General features: G+C 36.7%; 1 protein-coding gene across 1 annotated transcript in view; it reads right to left on the reverse strand.

Annotated features, from left to right (window-relative positions):
* SLC9C1 (solute carrier family 9 member C1) overlaps positions 1–24,897 on the reverse strand; it is a gene marked incomplete at its 3' end in the record, with an annotated part of 82,085 nt that extends 57,188 nt beyond the window's left edge. Inside the window, exons 1-7 of the mRNA XM_080696513.1 lie at positions 24,807–24,897; positions 23,719–23,819; positions 20,871–20,999; positions 19,673–19,838; positions 14,864–14,992; positions 6,064–6,225; positions 880–979 (exon numbers count right to left, since the gene is read on the reverse strand). Of these exons, the coding sequence (XP_080552639.1) occupies positions 880–979; positions 6,064–6,225; positions 14,864–14,992; positions 19,673–19,838; positions 20,871–20,999; positions 23,719–23,808 (776 nt within the window). The 5' untranslated portion in view covers positions 23,809–23,819; positions 24,807–24,897. The remainder of the gene's footprint in view (positions 1–879; positions 980–6,063; positions 6,226–14,863; positions 14,993–19,672; positions 19,839–20,870; positions 21,000–23,718; positions 23,820–24,806) is intronic.
* Between the last annotated feature and the right edge of the window lie 1,721 nt (positions 24,898–26,618).

The following is a 26,618-nucleotide window of genomic DNA, read 5'->3' on the forward strand; positions in this document are numbered from 1 at the left end:
ATGCATTATATATGTATACAGACAATGAGATATATATATCTGATTTATATACCCACCACTTCACTTACTGTGTGTGTGCCTGTGTGTCTATGAGAGAGAACACTGAATACATTTAATATCTATTCTTTTCACAAATTGCAAGTACACAACGGAGTCTTTTAAACTATAGGCACCGGCATACCAAATATCAAATCTCCCGAACTTCTCACATATGACTCATGTTTGTTCCTTTTTTCCCTTTGTACTTTTCACCCCTGGCAACCTCCATTCTACTCTATGCTTCTATGTGTTTTCATATTTTAGATTCCACATATAAGCAAAAATCATACAATATTTATCTTTCTGTGTCTGGTTTATTTAACATAATAGTAGAATATCCTCCAGGTTCATCCATGTTTTGAAAATGACAAGTTTTCTTCTTTTTTAAGGCTGAGTAAGATTCCATTTGTATCTGTCAACAGACATTTAGGTTATTTTCCTATCATAGTTGTTGTAAATAATGGACACAACGGAATGTGTATGTGCCTCCATGTTGGTCTATCTATCTGTCTCACACATTTTTATTTTCAATTTGTATCTGTCAACAGACATTTGGGTAAGTTTTCCTTCTTAGTTGTTGTGGGTGATGTTGCAGAGAGAGAACACGGAAACGCAAATATCTCTTGAAAGTACTGATTGCCTCTGTTAAGGGCACTAATCAGAAGTGGGGTTACTCCCGTAGTTTACGAGCATCCCAGTTTTCATTTTGTGAAAACTCCCCACTGTTTTTCACAGTGGCTTTACCATTTACACGCTCATCGACAGTGTGCAGAGCTTTTCTTTTCTTCATTTCTTTACCAATGATGCAGGAAACAAAGTGAAAACACACGAGTCACTCACTCGAGAAGAAGTGCTTCAACTCCTGGTTTAAAGCTTGTCGAATTTAAAAAGATCCCCATAATGGCCAGAGTAAATATCCCAGACATTCCAACCAATTCGCCTGTTTTTAAAAGGAAATAAATATGAACTATTAATATAAACAGTAGCACAAATCTTACTGGACATGAATATATCAAACACCTTGACTTTATGGATCTGCCTCCTTAATAGATATGTGTGTGTGTGTGTGTGTGTGGGCGGGGGGGGGGGGTGTTTACTGCGTTTACTATGAGGGACTGAAAAGGGAAGAGAAAAATGCTTGTGGCCTTTTCTTAATAGTATTCTAATTAGAGTTGTTTTTTCCTTGAACTTATCAAAGGAGTATCTTTCACGTGAAAATTTCAAATAATGTGATACAGTATAAAGATTATATTTTTGGAAAGAGACAGAACTTATAATTTCACTGCCAAGACTTTGGGCATAATAATAAAGACATTTTAAACATGAATGTGTATTTGCCTAGAAATAATTTGTTTGGCTTCTTGAAAGTAGAGGAGATTCAAGAGGCAGTTTCAAGTATTGAAGGATGCTTGCTGAATTTCTTTAGTTCTGTTTATTATTATTATTATTATTATTATTATTATTATTATTATTATTACTACTGCTCCTGGGGATTGGACCCAGGACTTTCAAGAATGCTTGGCACACACTGAGTTACATTCCTGTCATTTTTTGTTTCATTATATTTTGACACTGAATCTTTCTAGATTTCCCAGGCTGGCCTCACACTTGAGATCCTCTTGCCTCAGCCTCCCAAGTAGCTGGGATTACAGGTATGTGCTACCACTCCTGGCTGCTTGGTGAGTTTCTCTACTGGAGAAAAGTGGTAAAAATTAAGCAGGAAAGATAAAAGAGTGAGGTAACAGAGGTAGCTTTCAGATCACAAAATTTTGAACTGTATAACTCTCCCTGTGAGTCTCCTTTTGCCTATCTTCAGAAAAATTTATTGCAAACCAGAAACCACTGTACAGGAGGAGGTGCAGGATATCATGAGACCAAAAGACCCAGAAATTATTGAGTAGCATTTCATCTCTGGGTTTTCATACAATTGGAAATTTCAGCTAATTGTATCATAATATCTAAAGAATTGAGTACCCAATGAACTTCTATAGTACACAACCCACACATATATACATGTAATCACACATTTAAATAACCATCGTGGGCTAGGTGTGGTGGCACAGGTCTGTAACCCCAGTAAATCAGAGGCTGAGACAGGAGAACTATAGGTTTCAGGCAGCCTCAATAATCTAGTGAGGCCCTCCACAACTTAGTGAGACTTTGTTTCAAAATAAAATATAAAATAGGGCTTGGGTGTGTTTCAGAAGTAGAATGCCCCTGGGTTCAATCCCTAGTGTCATATACACATACACAAAAAATAAAAATAAAAATAAATTAATGGGGTTGAGGGTTAAATGCCCTTGGGTTCAACTCCTAGTACCACAATAAAATAAAATAAAATAAAATAAAATAAAATAAACCAAAAACCCATAATGGAAGTCTATAATAATTTAGTTCTGTTACAGATCTTATTTCCACTTAATATTCAACAGACATTGGTCTAGTAAATAAATAACATTTAAAACATTTTATTTTTCATAATAGTGTTGTTGATGTATGATTTTTAATGTGCAGTGTGTATGTGTGTGTGTGTGTGTGTGAGAGGAGAGAGAGAGAGAGAGAGAGAGAGAGAGAGAGAGAGAGAGAATATGTGTAGTAGTCCCCAGTACCTACTTCTGGGTTAAACCTCAGCCCAATTTCATTTCATTTATTTTAATTTTTTTTTTTTTTTTGGGTGGTACTGGGGATGGAGCCCAGGGGCCTTCTACCTCTGGGTTACACTCCCAGACCTCTTTTATATTTTTATTTGGAAACAGAGTCTCTTAAGCCAGCAAGGCTGGCTTCAAACTTGCGTGATCCTCCTGTCTCCACCTCCCAAGCGTGCGCCACCACGCCGGGCTCGATTTTTTTTTTTTTTTTTTGTTAATTTTGAAATAGGATCTCACTAAGTGATAGAGGCCTGGCCTTGAAGTTGAGTTGGGATCCTCCTGTCTTAGGTTCCCACCTACTGGATTACAGGTGTATGCTACCACACCTGACTTTTATCATATATCAAATTTCCATACACTTACATATGTGGATCAGTTCTGTGACCCTGGTGCTTCTTTATTTTTTCATTCCTTTTTTACTGTAGCTATATTTTAATTACTGGAAGCTCCTTAAATGTTTTGGTATCTACCTCATAGGGAAAATTCTCCACTGTCTAGAAGATTGTTTCATATATTCACATGCTCTAATTTTCTAAATGAGCTTTTGAATTTTTACTAATGTTCTAAACCAAAAAATTCTGTCAGTGCTTGATTTGTATTGCAATAAACTAAAGTAAAATTAGCATCATTGCCACAGCATTGAGTCTTCCCTTCTAGAGATGGAAAATTACAAGTTTTATATTTCTAATTTTTGGCCTGGCTAGGATTGGTCTCAAAGGCAGGAATGAATAGAGGAGGAACCACAGACGCAGGCACTTTGAGAAGACAGAGTCCTGGGCTAGTGATAATAATGTGTTAGATGATGCAAAACTAGGGAAAATTTATGATGATTATCTTGAAGACACTAACACATTACACACGAATGCAGGTCAGAGAGGAAGTCCTTTCACATTAGATTTATAGGTTTTCTGTTTCTTTATTATTATTATTATTAAAGGCTGTTCTGACACTTTTCTTTGTAAAACATCCATTGAGAAATCTTGATCCTAAAAGTTTTAAACTATTTTCGGGTAATAACCCATATTCTTGAGGCTGAACTTAATCATTAAATAATGTTAGAAGAAATTATATTTATTGGAATGAAGTTTTATTTTATTTATTTTATTTGCTGTACTGGGGATTGAATTCAGGGGCATTCTACCTCTGAGCTACACCCCAGCCCAATATTTTATTTTGTGTTTTGAAACAGGGTCTTACTAAGTTGCAGAGAGCCTCACAAAGTAGCCGAGGCTGGTTGCAAACCTGTGATCCTCCTGTTTCTTCCTTCCAGCTACTGGGATTACAAGCGTGCGCCACCACGCCCAGCTTGCAATGTATTTTTATAGAAATTTAATTATACACATTTATGCTACTCTGTGAAAAAACTAACCAAACTAGCTGGTTATTCCTCAATGTCTGTTTATTCACTGACGTGATGTTGTGACCACAGCATTAGAATTGGCGATGATACAACGGTTTCTTGGCCTCAAGAACCTGTGCTCTGTCCTTCCATCCTCAGATAAGGAAATAATACTGTTGTTCCAGCACTTCTGAAGAGAGGTTTTCTGTGTCTCAATTTATATATCCCAGTAAACTTTTGTTTATATATCTCAGTAAACTTATGTGTGTCTCATAATTTTCTATATTAAGGTCCAAACTTCTTAAGTTTACTCCCTGATATTTTAAAGCTTTTTTAAAATGTAAAAATAATAAAAATTTTCTTGCATTTTCTAAGCAGTTACTGTTGGCTACTATAAGAACATTATTTTTTCTTTTGTTAAGTTTATCTATGTTAAGCTATTAAAAAGTCTTGTTGGCGAAGTTTCTTAATTGTGTTGGGTTTTCTATGCAATATAAAATGTTACAGAAAATGTAATCACTTTAATTTTTAAAATGTGTATAAACTCTTGTTTTTCCCATTGTGTTAGCTAGAACTGTGTGTGTGTGTGTGTGTGTGTGTGTGTGTGTGTGTGTGTTACTAGGAAATATTTCACCTCTGAGCTACATTCTCAGCCCTTTTTTTTTTTTTTTTGAAACACTGTCTCACTAAATTGCTGAGGGACTCTTTAAGTTGCTGAGGCTGGTCTCAAACCTGCAATCCTCCTGTTTCAGCCTCCCAAATATAGGGATTACATATGTGTGTGTAACCACATCTGGCTTCTAGAACTATTTGAAGTCATGAATGTGAAAATATACACCATGTCTACACATAATAGAAAAACATAGCATAGGTTTGGTAACAAGGTATGATCTCACGTGCCAACTGCACATCCTTTTTGTAGGTCTTTTACATTAATTAAACAGGCTTTGAAGGCTGTCTGAAGATAGTGATGTGGTTAATTATCAATACCCGCCATACTTCTCTGAAGAGGCAATTGTGGTAAAAGAACTAATAATATGACATATTTTTCTAACATTTAACCTTAGTTGATCTATAATTTCTGTCTTTCATTTTTTGATCTAACAGTTATCCAGAAAAGTATATTTAGTATATAGGCAGATAGAATGTTTTATTGAATTGTCTTTTTCTAGTCAATATTTAATTTAATTGCATGATAGCCAATGTTTGGAATTTTATTGAAATGTTCTGTTAGTTAATTTCTGTAAATGGTCTACAGATGTTCACAGAGGATTGGCTCTGGGAAGACCACCCCAAGTCTAATGATGCTCATTTATAAAATGGAATATCATTTGCATAAACACACACACATGTTCCTAAACACTTTAAGTCATCTCTAGATTACTTATAATATCTCACACAATATAAATGCCACATAAATAGTTGCTATAATATATTATTTATAAAATAATTACAAGTAAAACAAGCCTAAACAGGTATAATACAGATGCATATTCCATCTGTGGTTGATTGATGTGTGGCCTGCAGATTTGGAGGGCCTATTGGATATATAAAGAATGTGTGTTCTATTTGGGGAGATAAAACTCTTTGTGTGTCTCATAAACCAAGAATATAATAGTTATTAAAATGTTTTAGAGTCTTAACTTTTGTCCAATTTGTTATGTAAATTCCATGTAAATAGTTGCTATGCTGTAATGTTTAGGGAATAATTACAAGCAAAAAAAAAAAAAAAAGCCTAAGTAAATACAGTCTAGAGTCAAGTGTCTCTAGGAATGGCATAATAAAGTATTTACTGAAGTTGTTGTTTTTGTCAAATTCTTTTTTCTTTTACAATAATATTTGCTTATATATGCTGACACTTTTTCTGTGTATAAATATTCACATCTTTTCTATTTTTGATAGATTACTTTAAAAAATATTTCCGCTTAGGTCAGTTGAGGTTTTCTTTACATACTTGTGCCTACTATGCAGTTTCCTCACGTATTTACTTTGAATTTTCTATATCATTTTAAATTTGGCACAGACCCCCTTACTTACAAATATAAAAGACAAGGTACAGAACAGAGAAGATGAGACTGATATGACTGATATCATCACCAAGCACGGTTGCCATCCACAGCTGAATCAGTTTTGAATTTAGAATTCCAAATAAGAAACTTGCTATAAAATATGACCATATTCCATGTAGGACATGATGGACTGCAAGAAAAAGAGAAAATAGAAATTAGTTAATGGAACCTAATTGTCCTTAACTTTAAGTAATATGGTGGATCAATTTTTCTTCTTGTTATCTTTCAGATTAGATCATTGTTACAGTGCATATTTGAGTACAGAAAGCCCTTCAACATATTGAATTTCAATTCCTTTGGTTATACACCCACAAGTGAGATTACTGGATCAGATGGTAGTTTTATATTTAGTATTTTGAGGAACTTCCATACTGTTATACCTAATGACAATAATAATTTATGTTCTCAACCGAAACTCCATCTGGACCTGAGCTTTTTTTTTTTTTAATGGAAAAAAAATTGCTGTTTCTAATTATTTTCTTGCTGTTTCTAATTCTTTTCTTGATATTGGTCGGTTTAGGTTTTCTCTGTCTTCTTGGTTCAGTGTAGGTAGGTTGTGTCTAGAAATCTATTTTTTCCATGTTTCCCAGCTTATTGGAGTATAAATTTCAAAATAGTTTCTGATGTTCCCATGGATTTCCCCACTGTCAGTGGTGATGTCTCTTTTTGCATATCTGATTTTAAAAACTTGGGTTGATTCTTTCTTTTTGGTTAGGTTGGCTAAAGGTATTTTTAATCTTGTTAATCTTTTCAAAGAACCAGATTTTTGTTTTATTGATCTTTTATTTTTTGTTTGTTTTTGTTGTTCTCTACTTTATTGATTTCTGCTCTAATTTTAATTATTTCCTGCCTTATACTGACTTTGGGATCAGACTGTTCCTGTTTTTCCAAGTCTTTGAGGTGTGTCTTTACATTATTTGGTAACTTTCTATTTTTTGTATGTGGGTACTCAGTGCTATACATTTTAAAACCATCTTCAAAGTATCCCATAAATTTTGGTATGCTGTGTTTCTATTTTCATTTAATACTAAATTTTTAAAATTGTACATCATAATCAAGTTGATTTCATTCTAGTAATGTAAGGCTGGTCCAACATATGCAAATAAATACATAAAATACACCATGTAAATATGACTAAGGATGAAAATCACATGATCATCTGAATAGATGGTGAAAACACATTTGACAAAATTCAGTATCCATTCAGGTTAAAAACACTGAAGAAAATCAGAATAGAAGGAACTTATCTCAACATCATTAAGGGAATATACAATAAACCCAAAGTCAACAACTATTGAATGGGGGGAAAATTGCAAGAATTCTCTTTAAAATCAGGAACAAGTCAAGGATACCCACTATAACCACTCCTTTTTAATATAGTCCTCAAGACTCTTATCAGAGCAATAAGACAAAAGGTGGATATCAAAGAATTTAAAAAGAAAAAAACTAAATTGTTTCGATTTGTCTTTATTTGCAGACATGATCCTATGTTTAGAAGACCCCAAAATAACTCAACCAAAAGTCCACTAGAGCTGGTCAACAAAGTGGTCATTCTACCAAAAGTTACCTACACAATCAATACAATCCCCATCAAAATATCAATGTCATTCTTCACAGACCTAGAAAAATCAGTCCTAAACTTTATATGGAGGAACAAAGCTCAGAATAGCCAAAACAATTCTCAGCAATAAAACCATGTAGGAGGCATCACAATTCATGACTTCAAATTATACTACAGAGCAATATAACAAAAAGAGCATTTTTTTTCTTTTTTTATTGATGCACTGTGTTCATACATCATAATGGTATAAAGAAAATACTTTTGTAGACATACATGCACACATCGCCCAGTTAGCCCCTACCTGATCCCCACCCCGTTCCCTCCCCATCCCTCCTTCCCATGCTTGGCTTAGTGGTTGACATCTAGTTTTATAGCAATTTATCCAATATTAACGATGATAATCTCACATAACAGTTTCACTTGTCTGATACCAAGCTTTTGATGACTTAAAGATAATATTTCAATATTTCTTTTTGCTTTATTTCTTACCAGAGAATAATTTTTTCTTTTTTTTTTAGGTGAAACTATCATACATTTATTTATTTATTTTTCAGAAAAAAATCTATCCTGATGTGGAATAAAGAGCATTTTATTAGGACAAAAATAGACACATAGACCAGTGGAATAGAATGGAAGTTACAGAAACAAATCCACACATTTATAGGCCCAACAATTCCAACTTATAGACACAGGTAGAAACTTCCACAAGATCTCCATAGCTCAGGAAATTAAAACAAGATTAATAAATGGGATGACATTGAACTACATTGTTTCTGCTCATTAAAAGAAACCATCAAAGCCCGGTGTGGTGGTGCACTCTTGTAATCCCCACGCTTGGGAGGCAGAGGCAGGAGGATCGCACAGGTTTGAAGCCAGGCGTGCTGGCTTAAGAGACCTTGTTTCCAAATAAAAAGTATAAAAAATAAGTCTGGGAGTGCAGTCCGGAAGTAGAAGGGCTTCCAGGAACCCCAGCACCACCAAAAAACAAAACAAAACAAAACAAACCATCAAGGGTCTAAAGAGAAAGCTTATTGAATGGGTGAGGATCATTACCAGTTATCCCTCTGTTAGAGGATTAACATCTAGAATATACAAATAACTTAAAAGACTTTATGCTAAAAAAAAAATCAAGAATGGGCAATTGAACTAAATAGACACTTCACAAAAGAAAAGATACAAGCCAGCCATGGTGGCTGCACGCTTGTAATCCCCGCGCTTGGGAGGCTGAGACAGCAGGATCATGCAGGTTCGAAGCCAGCCTCAGCTACTTAGTGAGGCTCTCAGCAACTTAGTGAGACCCTGTTTCCAAATAAAATATAAAATAGGCCTGGGAGTGTATCCCAGAGGTATAAAGCCCCTGGGCTCCACCCCCAGTACCACCAAAAAAAAAAAAAAAAAAGAAAAAAGAAAAGATACAAATGACCAATAAATACATAAAAAATTTTCACATCATTAGCAATCAGAGATATGCAAATTAAAACTACACTGAGATTCCATCTAACCCCAATCAGAATGGCAATCATCAAGAAGTAAAAAAAAAAAAAAAACTATAAATGCTGGTAAGGATGTGGGAAAATTGGAACTCTTCTACACTGTTGGTGAGATTACAAATTAGTTCAAATGCTATGGAGATCAGTGTGGAGATTCCTCAGAAAACTGGGAATGGATTCGCGATATGATCCAGCTCTACCACTCCTGGGTACCTTTCCAAACGACTAAACTCAGATTAGTAACAATTAGTGGTATAGAGTGTCTTTTTTGTATTTATTATAGATGTGTGTGTCTTCTTTTGAGAAATGTCTGTCTAGGTCATTTGCCCACTTTTAAAATTGGGGTATTTATTTCCAAGAATCCACCTAAGTGGATTTTAATCAATAGATAAAGAAAATATCATATATATATATATATATGTATACACACACACACACACACACACACACACACATAAACAGCCATCAGAAAGGGAATTCTGTCATGAGCAACAACATGGATAAACTTAAAAGAAATAAATTAAGTCAAGCACAGAAAGAAAAATACCATCTGATTTATATGTGAAATCTCACAAACGGGAACTCATAAAAGTGAGAAGTAGAATGGTTACTAGAGACTGGGTGGGGGTGGCAGAGAAGAAAGAATGGGAGACTGTTCATCAGAGGGTACAAAGTGTCAGATGAACATAAGTTTTGAGATTTGTTGTACAGCAGAGTGACTACATGCAATAATCATTTATTGTACATTTTAAAATAATTAAGAGTAAATTTCAAACATCTCACCATAAAAAATTACAGATCAGTAAAGTTGTGGATATGAACATTAATTTTATTTTATTCCACACTGTGTACATATATTAAAACATCACATTGCACGACACAAGTACACACACTAATAGTTTGTTAAATTAAAATAGAATTAATTTAAGCCAGGCATGGTGGTGCATGCTTGTAATCCCAGCTTTTGGGAGGCTGAGACAGGAGGATCGGGGTTCATGCACAGCCTCAGCGACTTACTGAGGCACTTTACAATTCAGTGAAATTCTGTTTCAAAATAAAGAATAAACCGGTTATGGTGGCCCACGCTTGTAATCCCCACGCGTGGGAGGCAGAGACAGGAGAATCCTGCAGGTTTGAAGCCAGCCTTACTGGTTTAGGAGACCCTGTTTCCAATTAAAAATATAAAATAGGTCTGGGAGTGTAGCCCAGAGGTAGAAGGGTTTCCAGGAACCCCAGAACCACAAAATAAATAAATAAATAAATAAATAAATAAATAAATAAATAAACAAACAAACAAATAAAACATCGGGCTGGGGGTATAGCTCAGAGGTAGAATGCTCTGGTTTCCATTCCCAGTACAGAAAAAATAATAATAATTTAAATGTAGTTTTTAGCCTTTAGGGTAAAATCTTTAGGCATATGGGCAGTATTTTCTTATGTCTAGGTTGAAAGATTTTCTTTTCAAATTCTAAAAGCCACACTTAACTCAGTAAATATTTGCTCAGGTTAGTGTAAGAGCTTCTTTCCTTCAGTCTCCTTTAAAGAGTATAGATTTAAATTGAGTGTCTTGCCGGGCGTGGCAGCGCATATGCTTTTAATCCCCGCGCTTGGGAGGCGGAGACAGGAGGATCGCATAGGTTCGAAGCCAGCCGCGCTGTCTTGAGACCCTGTTTCCAAATAAAAATATAAATATAGGTCTGGGAGTGTAGCCCAGAGATAGAAGGGCTTCCAGGAACCTCAGTACCACCAAATAAATAAATAAATAAATAAATAAATAAATAAATAAATAGAGTGTCATCTGTGCATTGAGTATTGAAGTAAATCTTGGAGATACAGAAATGAAGTAGAAAGTCCCAAATTCATAGAACTTCTATTCTAGTTCTAATATTATATGCACAGGGCAACAGAAAAAGGAATGCCCTCAGATTCCCTACAGAATGAATCTTCTGCGTTGTCCTGACCTGTCAAACTGACTTTCTTTACTGTTGGGCATTTCATTTGCTTGAAATTTCCCCCCTGATAAAAAATTCTGCATGCATATTTTTTATTTAAGTTTATGTTGCATATTTATTTTTGTACTTCATTTTCTGTGCTTTTATTACTTTCTTAGATACTAAAAGTGGAATTGTTAATTTTTATCAATTTTTTTGTGCCTTTCTGATTACTTTCTTAGGAAATAACCATGGAATCATTATAACAAAAGATAGTTACTCCATTATTGATGTCTTTTGGCTTTTCTTACTCGCTTTCCACAAAGCTACATTATGACGCCCTGCCTAGGAAAAGAGGAAGGTGAGCCCAAGATAGTCTCAGTTGCTGGCGCCAGGCAGGCCAGTGGTCAAGGAAGCCCTTCCCTTGGTATAGACTGGGAAACTGGAGAGCAAAATCTGATTCACAGCTGAGATTGGGACTTTCCTTGGACCAGGAAGCAGGAGGGCAACTCCAACGGGCTAAGTAGAAATAAAAAATTAAGTGGTTATGAAGAATGCCAGAAAAACAACTGCCTCAACAAAAAAACAAGGCTAAGTTTGAGAGGTAAATCCTAGAGCAGTGCTCTGCGGTGGCCGAGTAAAGGGAGAAGAATCCTTTATGAGTTCTTCTTCATAGCCATCCATTTGTGGGGAGGTCACTATGGCGATTACTGGGGTTATCCGGACTCCTTTCCACTTGGACTCATTCCCACAGATGAAAGAGAGCTGTAGTTTCCAGATTTACCAGCTAGCGAGAGTTGACTCTAGAAATAATTTCAACACATGAGGAGAACTTAATGAATGGTCCTGAACCACCACGTCAGAGTCCGACATCCTGTCACGAAAATGTGGGATGGCGGCTGGCTCATGTTTCAGAAGCATACTGCGATCTGGATCTAGAAAACCAGTTTAAAAGTTGCTTTCTTATTGAAGAAAGGAGAAGAGCTTTTAATAAATCATATGTTCACTGGCTAGATTTGTTAAACCAGGAACAGTCTCAAGGCAAATACATTATTACTTATGTCTTTCCTAATCTTCTAGCACCCAAGTTAGATAAGATAAGAACAATACTTCTGTTCATTTTTCCCTGTTGTAAAATATGCAATAACTTCAAACGGTAACAGTATTGAGCTAATTACATATGCTTAAAAGCAGTGTTTGCTATGAAAGCTTGCCAAGCATTTCTATTTCTTCAGGGAAATTTTTCTTTCAAAGCTATTTAAAGTTCCAAGTCCTAATGTCTAAGAAAGTAAATTAACTTTCCCCCAGCAGAGTTTTTAATCACTGAAGTTATTGATATTATATGATTATTTTAATAGAGATTATTTATAGTTTCTGTCCCTTGGAAGCCTGAAAATAAACCCCACCAAGTTCTGTTTCATTGATTGTTCTCAAAACAGCAAGACAAGCTCTGTGAAAGGGAGATGCTTTGTCTATTGTACATGGCTGAATTCCGGGAGCCAAGAACAGGAACTACAACATACAGCATAGCGCTAATAATTGTTCAATTAGATCCAGGTGTGGTGGTGCACGCTTATAATCCTAGTACTTGGGAGGTTGAGACAGGAGGATCCAGGTTTGCAGCCAGCCTCATCAACCTAGTGAGGCTCTCCGAAACTTAGTGAGAACTTGTTTCAAAAAAAATAAAAGAATAAAAAAATCAGGCTGGGAGTGTAGCTCAGAGGTAGAATGCCCCCTGGGTTCAATCCCCAGTGCCATAAAAAATAAAAAATAAAATAAATAAAACAATTGTTCTGTTGATGAATGAACAAACTTCCACATCAGTACCTTTTTCTTCTTTTTCCTCCTACCACTTATAAGCTTAAAGAAAGTCCTCTTAATTAGACTGTATAAAATATTTATAAGTTTTCCTGACACACTGAGGTCAACATTTCAATATTAAATGGGACCTAGTAGAACACTTGACCACATCAATATCTGGGCATGGACCTTCTTGACCAGCTTGCACAATTCTATTTCTTTATACTTTTCATTTACTCCATAGGTGATCCTTGAGTTTTAAAGATACTACTTCAGGACATAGAACATCTTTTGTTCACCTTAGCCACCTGCAGGAAGATCATATCTGTAGGCAGTTTAGAAGGTCTCTGTGTGCTTTATCGGGTCACACCCTTGGACTCTGGGTTTTGGAAGAAGCCGTGTATGTGGTTGTTTGGCTGACTTATGTATCACAGACAGAACATTTGAAGTACTTAAACATGATACACTTTTCTATGCCAGGTAAAGATACCATCTTCACGACAGACATTCCATCATGGCCTGGGTAAACTAGTGATGGATACAGCTCTATTATTTCATTGCTTACAAGTATTAAGAGCTGAAATCAAAGGATTTTTTATGCCCAAGTGGGTTAGATGTCAGAAAACTAGACCATCTTCTTTGAGGAAGAGGTGAGAGGGGTGGTGGTTCCCACAATGGATCTTCTTGGGAAGAATAGTCTTTACTTCGGAGTTTAAATATAATGCAAGACAGTGGTAGTCGGAATAGAGGTAAATAGGCCAGCTGGATGCTCAACAATGAAGCAATCTCAAGGACAAGGAGAAACAAGGACAGCTAGAACCTACTCTTCTTGGGCAGTTGGAAAAGTAATGTGGGCCATTCTTCATTTTTTGAGGAGAGGGGCTAGTAGAAGGATCATATTCCAACAGAATGGGTTATTTGCTATCATGCAGACTCCTTACTCTGGAGGCACCTCCCAAACACTTTTTTTCTCAAGGGGGCAGGGATGATGGTGGAATGAGACAATCCTACAGAAGGTCTTAAAACAAGGGCACATAGTGAGCGGAATAGGGTCTGTTATTAGTTTCTCAGGAAGGCCATAAGCATTGCCCTTCCAAAATCAGTAAAAGTGCTGACATAATAAAAAAGGGTAAATAACTTCTTAGTATTATTATAAAATAGTTTTTACTTCATGAACACCTTGAAGGGATCCTGTGGGACCCTCTTTCCCTACTATTTAATGATTCAGAGAGTACACTTTGAAAACAATTTTCTAGGAGGAAGATATGGGGTTTTGACAAGGGAGAGGCACTAGGATGCTTCTGTGAATGCTGATAACACAATTATATCTTGTTCTATGTGAAAATTACACAGCTGTATACTTTACCATCATTTATTATAATGTACATATATCATTTATTTTATGCGCACATGCACATATGATAAAGGAAAAAAATTTATGAATCAAGACGATCTGAAAAAGGTAAATGGAAGAGCTAATGAGTGTCTTGCAATTCTCTGCTTATTAGCACTACTCTTTGATCCCAGAGATGGCCATATAACACACACTCTGTCCCTGAATGTGCCTCTTTCTAGGTTGCCTCCTGGGAGACAGCCACAGGGCCAAGGGAAAGGAAGAGGTCTCTTTTCACTACTAATGGATGTACTGGCTGATCTGCTAAGCTGTTCTTTAACACATGAAAAAAACAAAAACAAAAACAAAAGACAAAAAAAACTCCTCTCATCCTGTGGTCTGGCATTGGATCAGACCAGGCCTGAGAAACATAATGCTCAGAAGCATCCTCATAAAAATTCCCACCCAACCTCACGACAAAATCATAAACAATATTAAATAAGGATGTGTGGTACTGCTATGAAAAGGGCAAATCACTACATCATTATTTTATTTCTACAAGCATAATTGATAGTGAGATGTTATAAAATCCATGTCAGCTTTCAAAAAATACAGAATTCTGACTATAAGAAATTAAGAAACATAGTACTTACCTAAGGTATGGTTCTTCATTTGTTGACTTTGGGTGTTAACATTCATAACACTTTTAAATATAATTAACGATATAACAGAGGTCATCAGACTTTCTCCATTAATTAAATTTACGAGGCCTCTAGAAAGACCTGTGCATATTAAATAGAATTTTAAAGAGAAAAACATCAATATTAAAAAATAAAATTTATCAAGTAGAATATTCTTTGCTAACAATTTGTGTCATAATTTCCCCCTACCCACTTAAACTTTAGTCATGTTCAAAAACACCCTTCAAAAAAAAATCTAATTATTTGACAACTCTGAGATAAGTCTAGACAACCATAATTAGATGCCAAATTAATGGTGGCCTATTATATTTACAAAAGTCTTATTTTCTGAGAGTACTGGTAAAGACATAAAATTTATTGCTTTTTAAATACTCTGTGAGATGGCCTAAATAAATGTATTAGATGCAAGACAAAAACAATGAATGATGAGAACTTCATCGGCCAAGGCTTTATGACATGGCATCTAAGCAAGGTATTAAAGCAATTGCCCATAAAACAAACTAGAACTAGGAGTTACCTGCTTTCCCACACATTCCTGTCAATAGTTTTAGAAGTCAAGCTCCATGAATAGAAAGCAGCCCCATGTTACCCACTTCCATCCCAATTTCCCTCTACTTATGACAGCACTCCAAGCTTCAATATTTATTGGTTGTTCTTTCCCTCTGTCATTCGGTGTGCCTACATTGGGTAACTTTGAGGATTTTTAGTGAGTTTCTAAAAGCTATAGGAGGGAAATGTTATTATGTAAGAAAAGTCCTTTTTGAGCCGGGCGTGGTGGCGCACGCTTGTAATCCCACCATTTGGGAGGCTGAGACTGGAGGATGACGGTTCGCGGACAGCCTCAGCTACTTAGTGAGGCCCTCTGCAACTCAGTGAGACCCTGTTTCAAAATAAAGAATAAAAAATTGGGCAGGGGGTATAGTTCGGAGGTCAAATGCCTCTGGGTTCCATCCCCAGACCCACTAAATAAATAAATAAATAAATAAATAAATAAATAAATAAAATAAAAAGAAAAAAAGTCCTTATTGTGAATCAACCATTCTTTACATTGGCATTAAAACAGAACTATAATAAATTTGTCCAGAGAAGAGAAACCAGGGCAGCTTGTTGCTATGATGGCTCAACTGTCTTAATGTTTCCGTTTTTTCTTTCCTTGAATTTCTGCCCATTGCTGTAAGACATTACAAAAACATCATCTATTTTGTTTTGAGACTCCATGTAAGCAAAAACACTCTGCTTGTCTTTCGCAACCCTGCCACCAGCACAGCAGCGGTCCTTGGCTGCCCTACAGGAGGACTGTGAGGTACATGGAAGAAAGGGTGATCTTCCCAGCTAAGCATCCCGAATCCCCAGATGAGTCTCCAGAGACTCATCTTCCAGTGGACCCTCGCTACAGTCAGTAGAGCCCAGCCCATATCACCAGAAGTGCCACCTCAAAAGAAATAATAAATAAATATTGTTTTAAGACACTAGGTGGTGCATGCCTGTAATCCTAGTACTTGGGAAACTGAGACAAGAGGATCACAGGTTCAAGGCCAGCCTCAGCAACTTACTGAGACTCAGCAACCTACTGAAATCCTGCTTTAAAACAAAAAAAAGTAAAATAAAATAAAACGGGCTGGGGTGTATCTTGGAGACAGAATGCCCCTGGGTTCAATCCCCAGTACCATAAAAAAAGGAATGACATTACATTTAGAGTTATGATTCAGCAAAACTACTATTATGGTATAATTATTCCATTTTAGAAAATAGGAGAGTAACAAGTGAGTAACTAGAAATAAATAACAAATTTAGAGATTTAGAAGTAAAAGCCAAAGGGCCAAAAAAAAAGTTTAAAATAATGTGAATGTGCTCATGTATTCTCCTGACACACTTGAGAAAATCAAAATTTTGAGGATATTATATATACCCCAAATACTTAAGCATTATAGAGGCAAAATGTCAGGATGGAATGAGGCAGCAAATCTCGCCTGTTCTGCAGGGGGGACTGAAGCCTGAGCAGAGGTCGGGAAGAGGTGGGTGGCGGAGGGAGCGCACCGAGACCCAACAGTGGACAGTCAGATATTTGGAGAGACTCAGAAATATTGGTTATCAGAACAGAAAACAGGAAAGAACTCCTTACCCCTAAACCCTGATCTGGACAGGTCAGGGGAGAAAGAGTGAGAGGCAAAGCTGATAAGCTTCAGATACAACAGTGGAATCAAAAGTCAGACTCAGTTAAAGTGGAGCATAGCTGCAAATCCACTTGTTGAGCAAGAAGTGCACAGGTGGTCTCTACCTGCTGGTGAAAAGCTATGCCGGGCAGCCAGTTCCTAGAGGCCTCCCCGAAACCTGCTTCAAGAGAAGAAATTCAGTCTCTGCAGTGTTATCTCACCTACAGATAGCAGCGAAGAGTATCATAGGGAGAGAACACCTTTGAGACAGGCTGGCAGATAACCTGTGCAGAGGGATCCCTGCTGGGTGAAAGTCCCCAAAGGCCCCTGCTCCCCCTTCTCTACCAACTAGTGGAGTGCAGTGGAGAGGAGCCCGGAGCAAGTCATTCTCAGGGAATTTGGCATTCGGGAAACACCAAGTGCCCCAGATGATGGTCACAGCTGTGTGGGCCACAGATGGGAGAAGCCACTAGCCACCAACACGTGCACCTCAACAGTGGGCCTCAGTAGCTGGCAGAAGCTGCCCATGCCCCAGCAGTGCCGTTCATGCTACAGACAAGGCCAGTGCACCCTGCAGACACGGTATTACATTATGGTCTATATTTACAATGTACCAACTTAAGAAAACACATGCACACATCCACAAAGAATATAGTTGTATATAACATATAAACATGTATGTTTAAGATACTTTGCTATATACATATATACTTATAAATATTTGTAAATTTGTAGACAAGTGTTTACTTATAAATATTTGTTTGCAAAGTCAGGCAAAAAATACTGCTAATAGGAAAACACTTAAACATTTTTTTTTGAAAGATGAAAAGAGAGGAGAAACAAAATTCCAAATGTAATGTCAAGATGATTGGAATTCATGAGAATAACCTTTCAAGATACATCAAATAAATTGTTTAAATTCAGCAATGAGCCAAGCACAGTGGTGCATGCCTGTAATCTCAGGACTTGGGATGTTGAGACAAGAGGCTCACAGGTTTGAGGCCAGACTTGGCAACTTAGCAAGGCCCTCAGCAACTTAGTGAGATCCTGTTTCAAAATAATAAAATAGGGCTGAGGATGTAGCTTAGAGGTAGAATGCTTCTGGATTAAATCTTTCCTACTGCCATTAAGTAAATAAATTCAGCAATGACAAGCTAGAAAAGGCAATGGAAATCTAGATTACATGAATGAAAAATTAAGAGATGTTTGGGATCAGTTCCAAGCTGTCAACTCCCTCCAATCTTTTGAGTAGGAAAGTTCTGGCACTGACAAAACCACACAAATTGGGAATGTGGGGTAAAAGAGTAGGGAGAGAAATAAAGTATTGGGTGCTAGAACCTGCCACTTTTTGCCAGTGTTTCACCATACTTTCTTAAATTCCTTGTCTGGAAGACTCAACTTTTCTTCACTTATAAATTGACACTCGAGTTTCCCACACTTCATTTCTACTTGCCTCATAAGGCTCTTTCCTTTTTAACTGGCCATAAAGTCATATTTAAATAAAAAATAATGTCTGTGTGTACACATATGTATGGTCATGCATGGGTAGGCTATATTAATACTATATTAATATTCTATTTTAAAACATACCATCCCCAATTTGAAATTATTCCACAAAGATCTATAGTAACAAAAATAGTGTGATACTGACATAAGAAGAGACATATAGGTCAATGGAATAGAATGAAGGACACAAAGACAAACCCACAGAGATCTTATCCTTGACAACAAGGTCCAAAATGTATGTTGGAAAAAAGACCCCCTTTCTTAAAATGGTACTGAGAAAACTCAACTTTTCTAGTTCTCATCATGAAAAAGTAGCTGAGAAGAAAAATGTGTTATTTTTCTTGTATGAGGCTCTTAGATTGTTTTGCTTCTCTGACTTAAATTAACTTGATATTTTGCCTTTAAATATAGATTTGATGCCAGTAGTTGGTAGACTACTGATTACAGGCTTGAAGACAGGCTCAGTAAGTAGTGGGACTCTTAAAAACCTAGCAAGATCTTACTTCAAAATAAAAAGAGCGTCCGGGGCATAACTTGGAAGGTAGAAAGACTGTGTTCAATACCCAAGTACAACATGTACAAAGATCTCTCTCTCTTAATAAATGTATCAAAGAGAGAGGGATTTATTACTATATGCCTGGTGATTTTATTGATTTTTATCATAATTATTTTTATAATAATAATGACAATGACTCCAAAGATGTTTTTTTTAAAAAAATAATGGCACTATCCTAATAACCATTTGCAAAGTACAAAAAATATTGGCCAACAGAAATGTCGCCACAATGTGCACTTAATATTGTGAAGGCACAGAACTATCCTGTTAGTTCAGAGAAAAAGCATGTAAAAAGAATTCTGAATAATTTCCTGTCCTAGTTCACAACTAGCTAAAACACTCTTTTTGGAAACAAGGCAAGCCCACTAGCATTTCTTTCTATATGAAGAATCATTTCCAGAATCTCTGCTAATCCTTATCTTCAATCCCTCCCTCACACCACTTCACACAGTTCAAAGCTACCACAAACAAAAGACCTTAAAACTAAGACAGGTTATTTATAAAATATGATATACTCAGTATAGTGAAAGAAAAATATATTCCTACCCAGGTCTCTTATGGCAGCTGCAGTCAGCATGGGGTCTGAACTCACAAGGATAGCTGAAAATAGCAACCATGGTATGGTCTTCAATAATAATTTATTCACAGATTGCAGATACAAAAGAATTAAGATGTAATTAAACACGAATCCAGGAATTGTAATTAAAAGGATCTGCAAAGTAATTTTACAGTAGAAAAATCAGATTGCTTTTGCATCCCATTTTAAAAAGCAGATAATCAGCATTATTAGAGGTGTAGAGTAAGCTAACACTAACACACCCACCATCAGATGTACAGATGAGGCCATCTAGCCCACATGTTCCAGAGACCCCTTCCTCCTCCTCTCTGTCTCCACCTGAGCAGAGATGCAGGAAATGGCTCAGCAAAGACCATCAAGCCAACCCAACCCATTTTCATATCTCTGTTCTTTTAAATTTCATTTTTGAATCCTTTTTGTGAACCCCATGTGAGTGGAGTATCTTATCTCAAAGTCTTTCCCTAGTATAGTCCAAATCTCCCACAATTAAAATAGTCATTATAATTTGTAAAATGGGCTATAACTAATTCTGTGAATTTCCTTTTTCTCTTTTGTTCGTTTGCATGTAGGTATAGAATACTTTAGATGGTGTGAATTTAAAACACGACTTTTTTTCAACAATTTCTGTTTACTAGTGCTAATATAGTTCATAATTGCTGTCTGAAAGATTCTCAGAACCAAAATTATAATCAGTTTGAAAATCTGCTGGCTAGATTTTCAAAATTGCTCTTTTTTTTTCTCCATGATTTTTTGTTTGTTTGTTTGTTTGTTTTTGTTGTACTGGGGTTCCTGGAAGCCCTTCTACCTCCGGGCTACACTCCCAGACCTATTTTATACTTTTTAAAAATTGGAAACAGGGTCTCTTAAGCCACCACGACTGGCTTTGAACCTGCTCGATCCTCCTGTCTCCGCCTCCCAAGCGCGGGGATTACAAGCGTGCGCCACCACGCCCGGCCTCCGTGATTTTTTTTAACCTAAGTTTTCAGTAGGCTAGACAACTGCCAAGATGCAGTTTTTTTCACTCAAATATAAGCTAAATTTAATGCTCTGATACCCTGGACATTTTCCATGTTCCTTGTTTTTCATTTTAGAGCTGAATTTTCAAAATCTGAAAATAGCATGTAGGACATACATGAGTGAATAGTATCCCTGGAAGAGCATACTTACCTGTGATAGTAACTTCTGGAGCATGTACACGTCCATGTCAAACGCAACATTAAAGATAATTACTGGTATAAATATGCTAAAAAATAACTGTGGGTTCATCCATTGTATGGAATCTGCATATTTTTGCACCTGGTAATATTAAAAAATCTTTTATTCTTATGTGTCTATCTCTCAGCATCAAATACATGCCAAACATTTTAATCTCTAGAGGAGGTTTGAAAAGACATGGCACAATGTAATAAGTGCTAGCATCTTAACTCAGCTGGATTTTTATCAATTTTCATCTGGTAATTACCATTTATGGAGGACAGTTAATACACATCTCTATGTCTATTTTTTTTTTTTTTTTTGCAGTGCTGAGGGTGGAACCCATGGGTCCTTCTACCTCTGGGCTACATTCCTAGACCTATTTTACATTTTTTAAACTTGGAAACAGGGTCTCACTACGTTGCTGAGAGCTTCACTAAGTAGCTGAGGCTAGCTTCAAACCTGTAAGATCCTCCTGTCTCAGCCTCCCAAGTGTGGGGATTACAAGCATGCACCACCATGCCCGGCTCTATGTCTATTTTTAAAGACTGGATATAGGAAGCACATTGGTATTTGAAATTATGTAGTAGATTTTCAGGCATACAAAAGAAAGAAATTTCAAGTAAGTGGATGGTCAAGCACGAAAACCCATAAAAGAATAAAGGATCATATTAAATTTCAGAAATTACAAATGTTTACCCATGGCTTATGTAGAAAATATATGTAAAAGAATAAGAAAATTTTCAGGGATAGAGACTGAAAAGTTAAGGCAGCTCATAACATAACCAATTAATAGCGTCTATCATATAACACTTAGCTGATATTTGTATATACTACTCCGGGCATGCATTCCACATTCATTCATTCACTAAAGAAGCACTGAGTACCTACAGTGCTAGGTGATATCCTTGCATTGGGGAGATAATTCTCCACATTGCCTTTTTTACTCTGTGTCTTATGCACACAAAGGCTAGTTGCTTTTCCTCAGGAATACTTCAGTGTTCGTGTGGCTAACCTTTGAAGAGCAAGAGTAATTCAGTCCCACTGTGTGTGTGCTGATTTCACCTATCCCTCTTTGCTTCTCCCTGTAGGATTGGTATTCTGTGTTTTCTTTTTTTCTTCTCCTTCCTTCTTCCTTTTTCTACTTCCTTCCTCTTTCCCCTTCCTCCTCCTCCTTTTTTTCTCTCTCTTTTGTCCTGGGGATTAAACTTAGGGGCATTCTACCTCTGACCTACACCCCCAAGGCCTTTTTTATTTTTAATACATTTTTGTTTTGAAACAGGATCTTACTAGGTTGCTTTGAGTCTCTCTACTTGCTGATGCTGTCCCCAAATCTGTGATCCTCCTGTCTCATCCTCCCAAGTACTCCGATTACAGGTGTGAAACACTGCACTCAGATGGCATTGGGATTCTAAGAATAGGCACAGGAAAACTCTCACACTCTAGCTGCTGCTATTGCTGTTAGCCATAAATTCCTTTGTCTCTGACCCAGAAGCCCCATGTTTTTTTGCTAACATCATGAAACTGTGGCAGGCTAGCTCATTAGCTTGCAAGTAGAGTAAAATCTCACACCTTCCTGCTGCTTGACATATGGTCTCTTCCTTTGAAAGCTGCTGACAAATAGTTTATAAAAGTACTTGAAATTACATTTATATCAAAATCATATGATTATAAAATATCTTTATGACAAATAATAATCTGCTTCTGATTTTTCCATGAATACATGGTTTTCATAATTTTTTGAGCATTACTTGTCTGAAGATTGCTCATTTTCAGACAAGTTCTCACATCCATACTGACTGACCAAACCAGGCATTGGCAAACTGTGGCCTCTGGACCAAATCTGGTCCATTTTTTGTATTCATAAATAAAGTTTCACTGGGACACAGAAATGTCACTTCATTTGTGTATTGCTTTTTCTTTGTCCTTCTTTTCCTTTCTTATTTTCTTTTTCTTTCTTTTCTTTTTTTCTGTGTGTATGTGCAGGGGTACTGGGGATTGAACACAGGAGCATTCTATTTCTGAGCCACACCCCCTATTTTATTATTTTTTATTTTGAAGCAGGGTCTCTCTAAGTTGCAGAGGACCTAGCTGAGTTGCTGAAGCTGGCCTGAACTTGAGATACTCCTGTCTCAGCCTCCCAAGTCATGGAATTACAGGCAGGCACCACCATCCCAGTTAATGGCTGCTTCTGCGCTCTAACAGCAGAGTTTTCAGTAATTGCTACAGAGATGATAAGGCCTACATAATGTAAAATGTTTATTTTACCAAATAAGTGTGCCACAAATTTCTGGGTTACGGTACTACTTAATGTGTGAGTAATGCATTCTGTGTAGCTTACAGTAAGTATCTTCTCTCTCCTCTGCCTACCCTGATTGTTCCCAACTATTCTGCAAGACTGTATCTATAACTTGCCTTGCTTCTCACTGCTGACTCTGGGAAAGAGGTCCAATTCTTGTTTCTTGACATAGTCTACTGTAATATCTATCCTCAAGCAAACCTTATAAAACATTTCTAGCTGAAGCTCAAAGAACTGGTTCGAAGGCAGAATTATCTTGCTACTAAGGCCTGTACTAGCAGTGTAAGTCTCCCGAGTCTCATATCTTGTTGGCCACTTTCTTGTCTGAGCCATTGAATTCTGCTTGGACACTCAGGCTCTGTTTCACTACATTTTCCTGGGTCTCGCCTTTTTCATGCCTGGCTCCTTTTTCTACATCACAAGCATGAACAAGGAGGTAAGGGGGTAAGTATTTTTGCAAGGTTTTTTTTTTTTGTATTTAAGTCATTCTTGGATATCGTGTGATATACTTATTATACATACCTGAAAAGATGTAAAACTTAGCATTTCAAAACTGCATCCAATTAAAAATAATATCACAGGGAGAGGAATTGGAAAGTCTTTCAAATGCATGTTCAAAAATGCTGCAAAAATATGTTATTACTGAAAGTTAATATAATACTATACCACATATGTAGAACTTTAATGGACTATGGCTTCTTAGTACTGAGGACAACAAAATACCATTCCTCTACTATTTTCCTACTTTTCCAAGACTGAGACCTCCCCTCCCCTTACAGCACACAAAATCACTGTAATCGTTAACCTATTAGTTTCCTACCTTTCCTCTCTTATGATGCATCTTATCTTTTTATTATATTCTTTAGTAAGCATGCTGGCAATCAGTGGCTCTTTGGTTATTACTAAAATATAGTGGTTTCTACACATGCTATAAATCAGAGATTAGTTAGCAGTCCCGCAGAGAAAGGTTAATAAATAAACTTTAGCAAAAACTTCTGGCTCAGGAGCTAGCTATAATTACCTCAAAAAAAAAAAAAAAGGAGAATAAAAAACCTCGTTACCTATTACAAACTACATATTGAACATTAGAAACCCAAAATAAATATTAACTTTGTTTAACATTATTTTTCTTTGTTATCAAAGACCAATAAGTAAATGTAACATATATATTTCATATTTTTTCTCATTTAATTTTTTCTGCCTTTTTGTAATATAATCTCTAATTGGGCCAAATAAAAGAGGAGAAAAAAAGGACTTTCTTCTGGTTTCTACAGCATTCTTCTCTTTTCATAATAGCTAAATATATATATATATTTTTTTTTCATTTGAATATAACCCTTTACCCCAACCTTCAATTTTCAGCTTATTTTCTTCAATCATCCTCATCACTGAAATCAGTCAATACTTTTAACCCAACAGACAATTTGGAAGTCAGATTCTACATGTGTCTTTTCAGAGGCAGAATATTGTTAATTCATTTGACTGAAAGTATTGGGATAAAGGTATGAGTTTAGAGATGTCATTTTAATTCTCTATTATTGAAACTTTGTTTCTGTATTGTAGCATTTATAAAACATAGGCATAGTATCAACTCAGGGAGTTACACTTACCTCCAATAGCACAGATCAAAGACAGTATGAGAATGATTTCAGGGAGGTCGGGAGGAGTACCCAGAAACAAGGAACTGAGAAACTCCCACCAGGTGCTGCTATATTCTCTTTGAATAGTCTCATTGGAAATGGTGTCCATCCTGTCCTTCCTTAGAGTCTGTCTGAAAGCGACTCTATCTCTCTCTGAAGAACTCAGAGAGAAGCAAATGTACACGAGGTCTGTCTTCTTGGTGGCCTTCTGATGATTTTCTAAAAAAAGAACATATTTCTTTCTCAGTTATTTCTTGTGGTAGCTTATGGTAAGAGTGACTCTACTTTTTGATACTTTCCATTTTAATGAAATAAAAACACCTGTGCTCATTCACAATACCAAACATGACTCCATTATTTATCCTACAGGCAAAAATAAAGTTCTTTATTTTTTATTTTTTGGTATTGAGATTGAATCCAGGGGTGCTCTATCTCTGACCTTTCCCCTCAGACCTATTTTTTTTTTTTATTTTAAAGCAGGGTCTCAATAAGCTGCTGAGGGTCTTGCTAAGTTGCTGAGGCTGATCCTGAACCTGTGATCCTCTTGCCTCAGTTTCCCATCACCTGTCATTCAAACCACAAGCTGGTACAGGTGAATTAGCTCTTGGATGGGCAGGGAAGGAAACTGCCCTCTGTTTATCTGACCCTCTTGAAGAATGTTTTGGTGACAGGTCAAGAAGAATATTCTGATCTCTATTGTTTTATCCAGACGGAATCTACTAAGTTATGCTGGTAGCCAATCATGACATTCTAAATCTCATTTGGAACACCAACAGGTTAGATTTTTCTCTAAAATTTCTATTAGCCACAAAGTAAAAGTGCAGATGGTGTGGTTAGTCTGTGTGGACACAAAGGACTCATGGGCTGCTTGTCAGGGGACGGACTCTATACATCTTACTTCCACTCTATTGGCCTCCGTTTTCAGTTCTGTTTCCTACTCTGTGACATGTTTCTCCTTGTGTTTACTAATTTTTGTAAGCATCCAGGGAGCCGTAATGATACTGATGTCAGGGCCCTCTCGTCAAAGATTCTGATTTAATTCAGTCTGGGTTACTCTGGGCTCCACAGGTGCTTTTACTGTGTTAGCAACTGCCTTGATCTGCCCAAACTAAAAAATGATGTTCATCTTTGGCCCCATGGAGCTACTCAGTAGAAAAAGGTTAGACAGAACCTATTATAGGATATGGGTGTGAGCTGGGTAATTTTGGAGACTGTCTAAAGAAATTGAGGCTGCATTCTCCTTTGGGTGTGTCAGAAAAATGAGAATGATTCTGTGACTGGGTACCCCAACAGCTCCTGTGTATCAGGAGAGCACTCAAGAGCAAAGATGAACTGTATGGTATAGACGTGGCAGCTACTTATCCTCATTGAGAGTGGGAATGCTTGGTGTTGCGTGGGTTATGCAAGGACCTTGGGTTTTTTTTTTTTTTTTTTTTTTACTTTGTTGTGTGTTAACTACTTAGAAAATTTTGTGTGTGTGTGGCACAGGGTCTTGAACCCAGGGACATTCTACCTCTGAGCTACACCTCCAGCCCTATTTTATTTTCATTTGTAAACATTGTCTCACTAGGTTGATGAGAGTCTCACTATTTGCTGAGGCTGCCCTTGAATCTGCAATCCTCCTGTTGCAGCCTCCCAAGTATGGGGATTACAGACATGTGCCACCATACCTACTAGGAAAATGTGTTGTTTAATGCCATCTTGTGATTCCCCCACTCTTACTCCAAAACTAAGCACACTGGGAATATATATATATATATATATATATATATATATATATAT

This window comes from Muscardinus avellanarius, assembly GCF_963383645.1.
Source record: "Muscardinus avellanarius genome assembly, chromosome: 5".
Classification (NCBI taxonomy): domain Eukaryota; kingdom Metazoa; phylum Chordata; class Mammalia; order Rodentia; family Gliridae; genus Muscardinus; species Muscardinus avellanarius.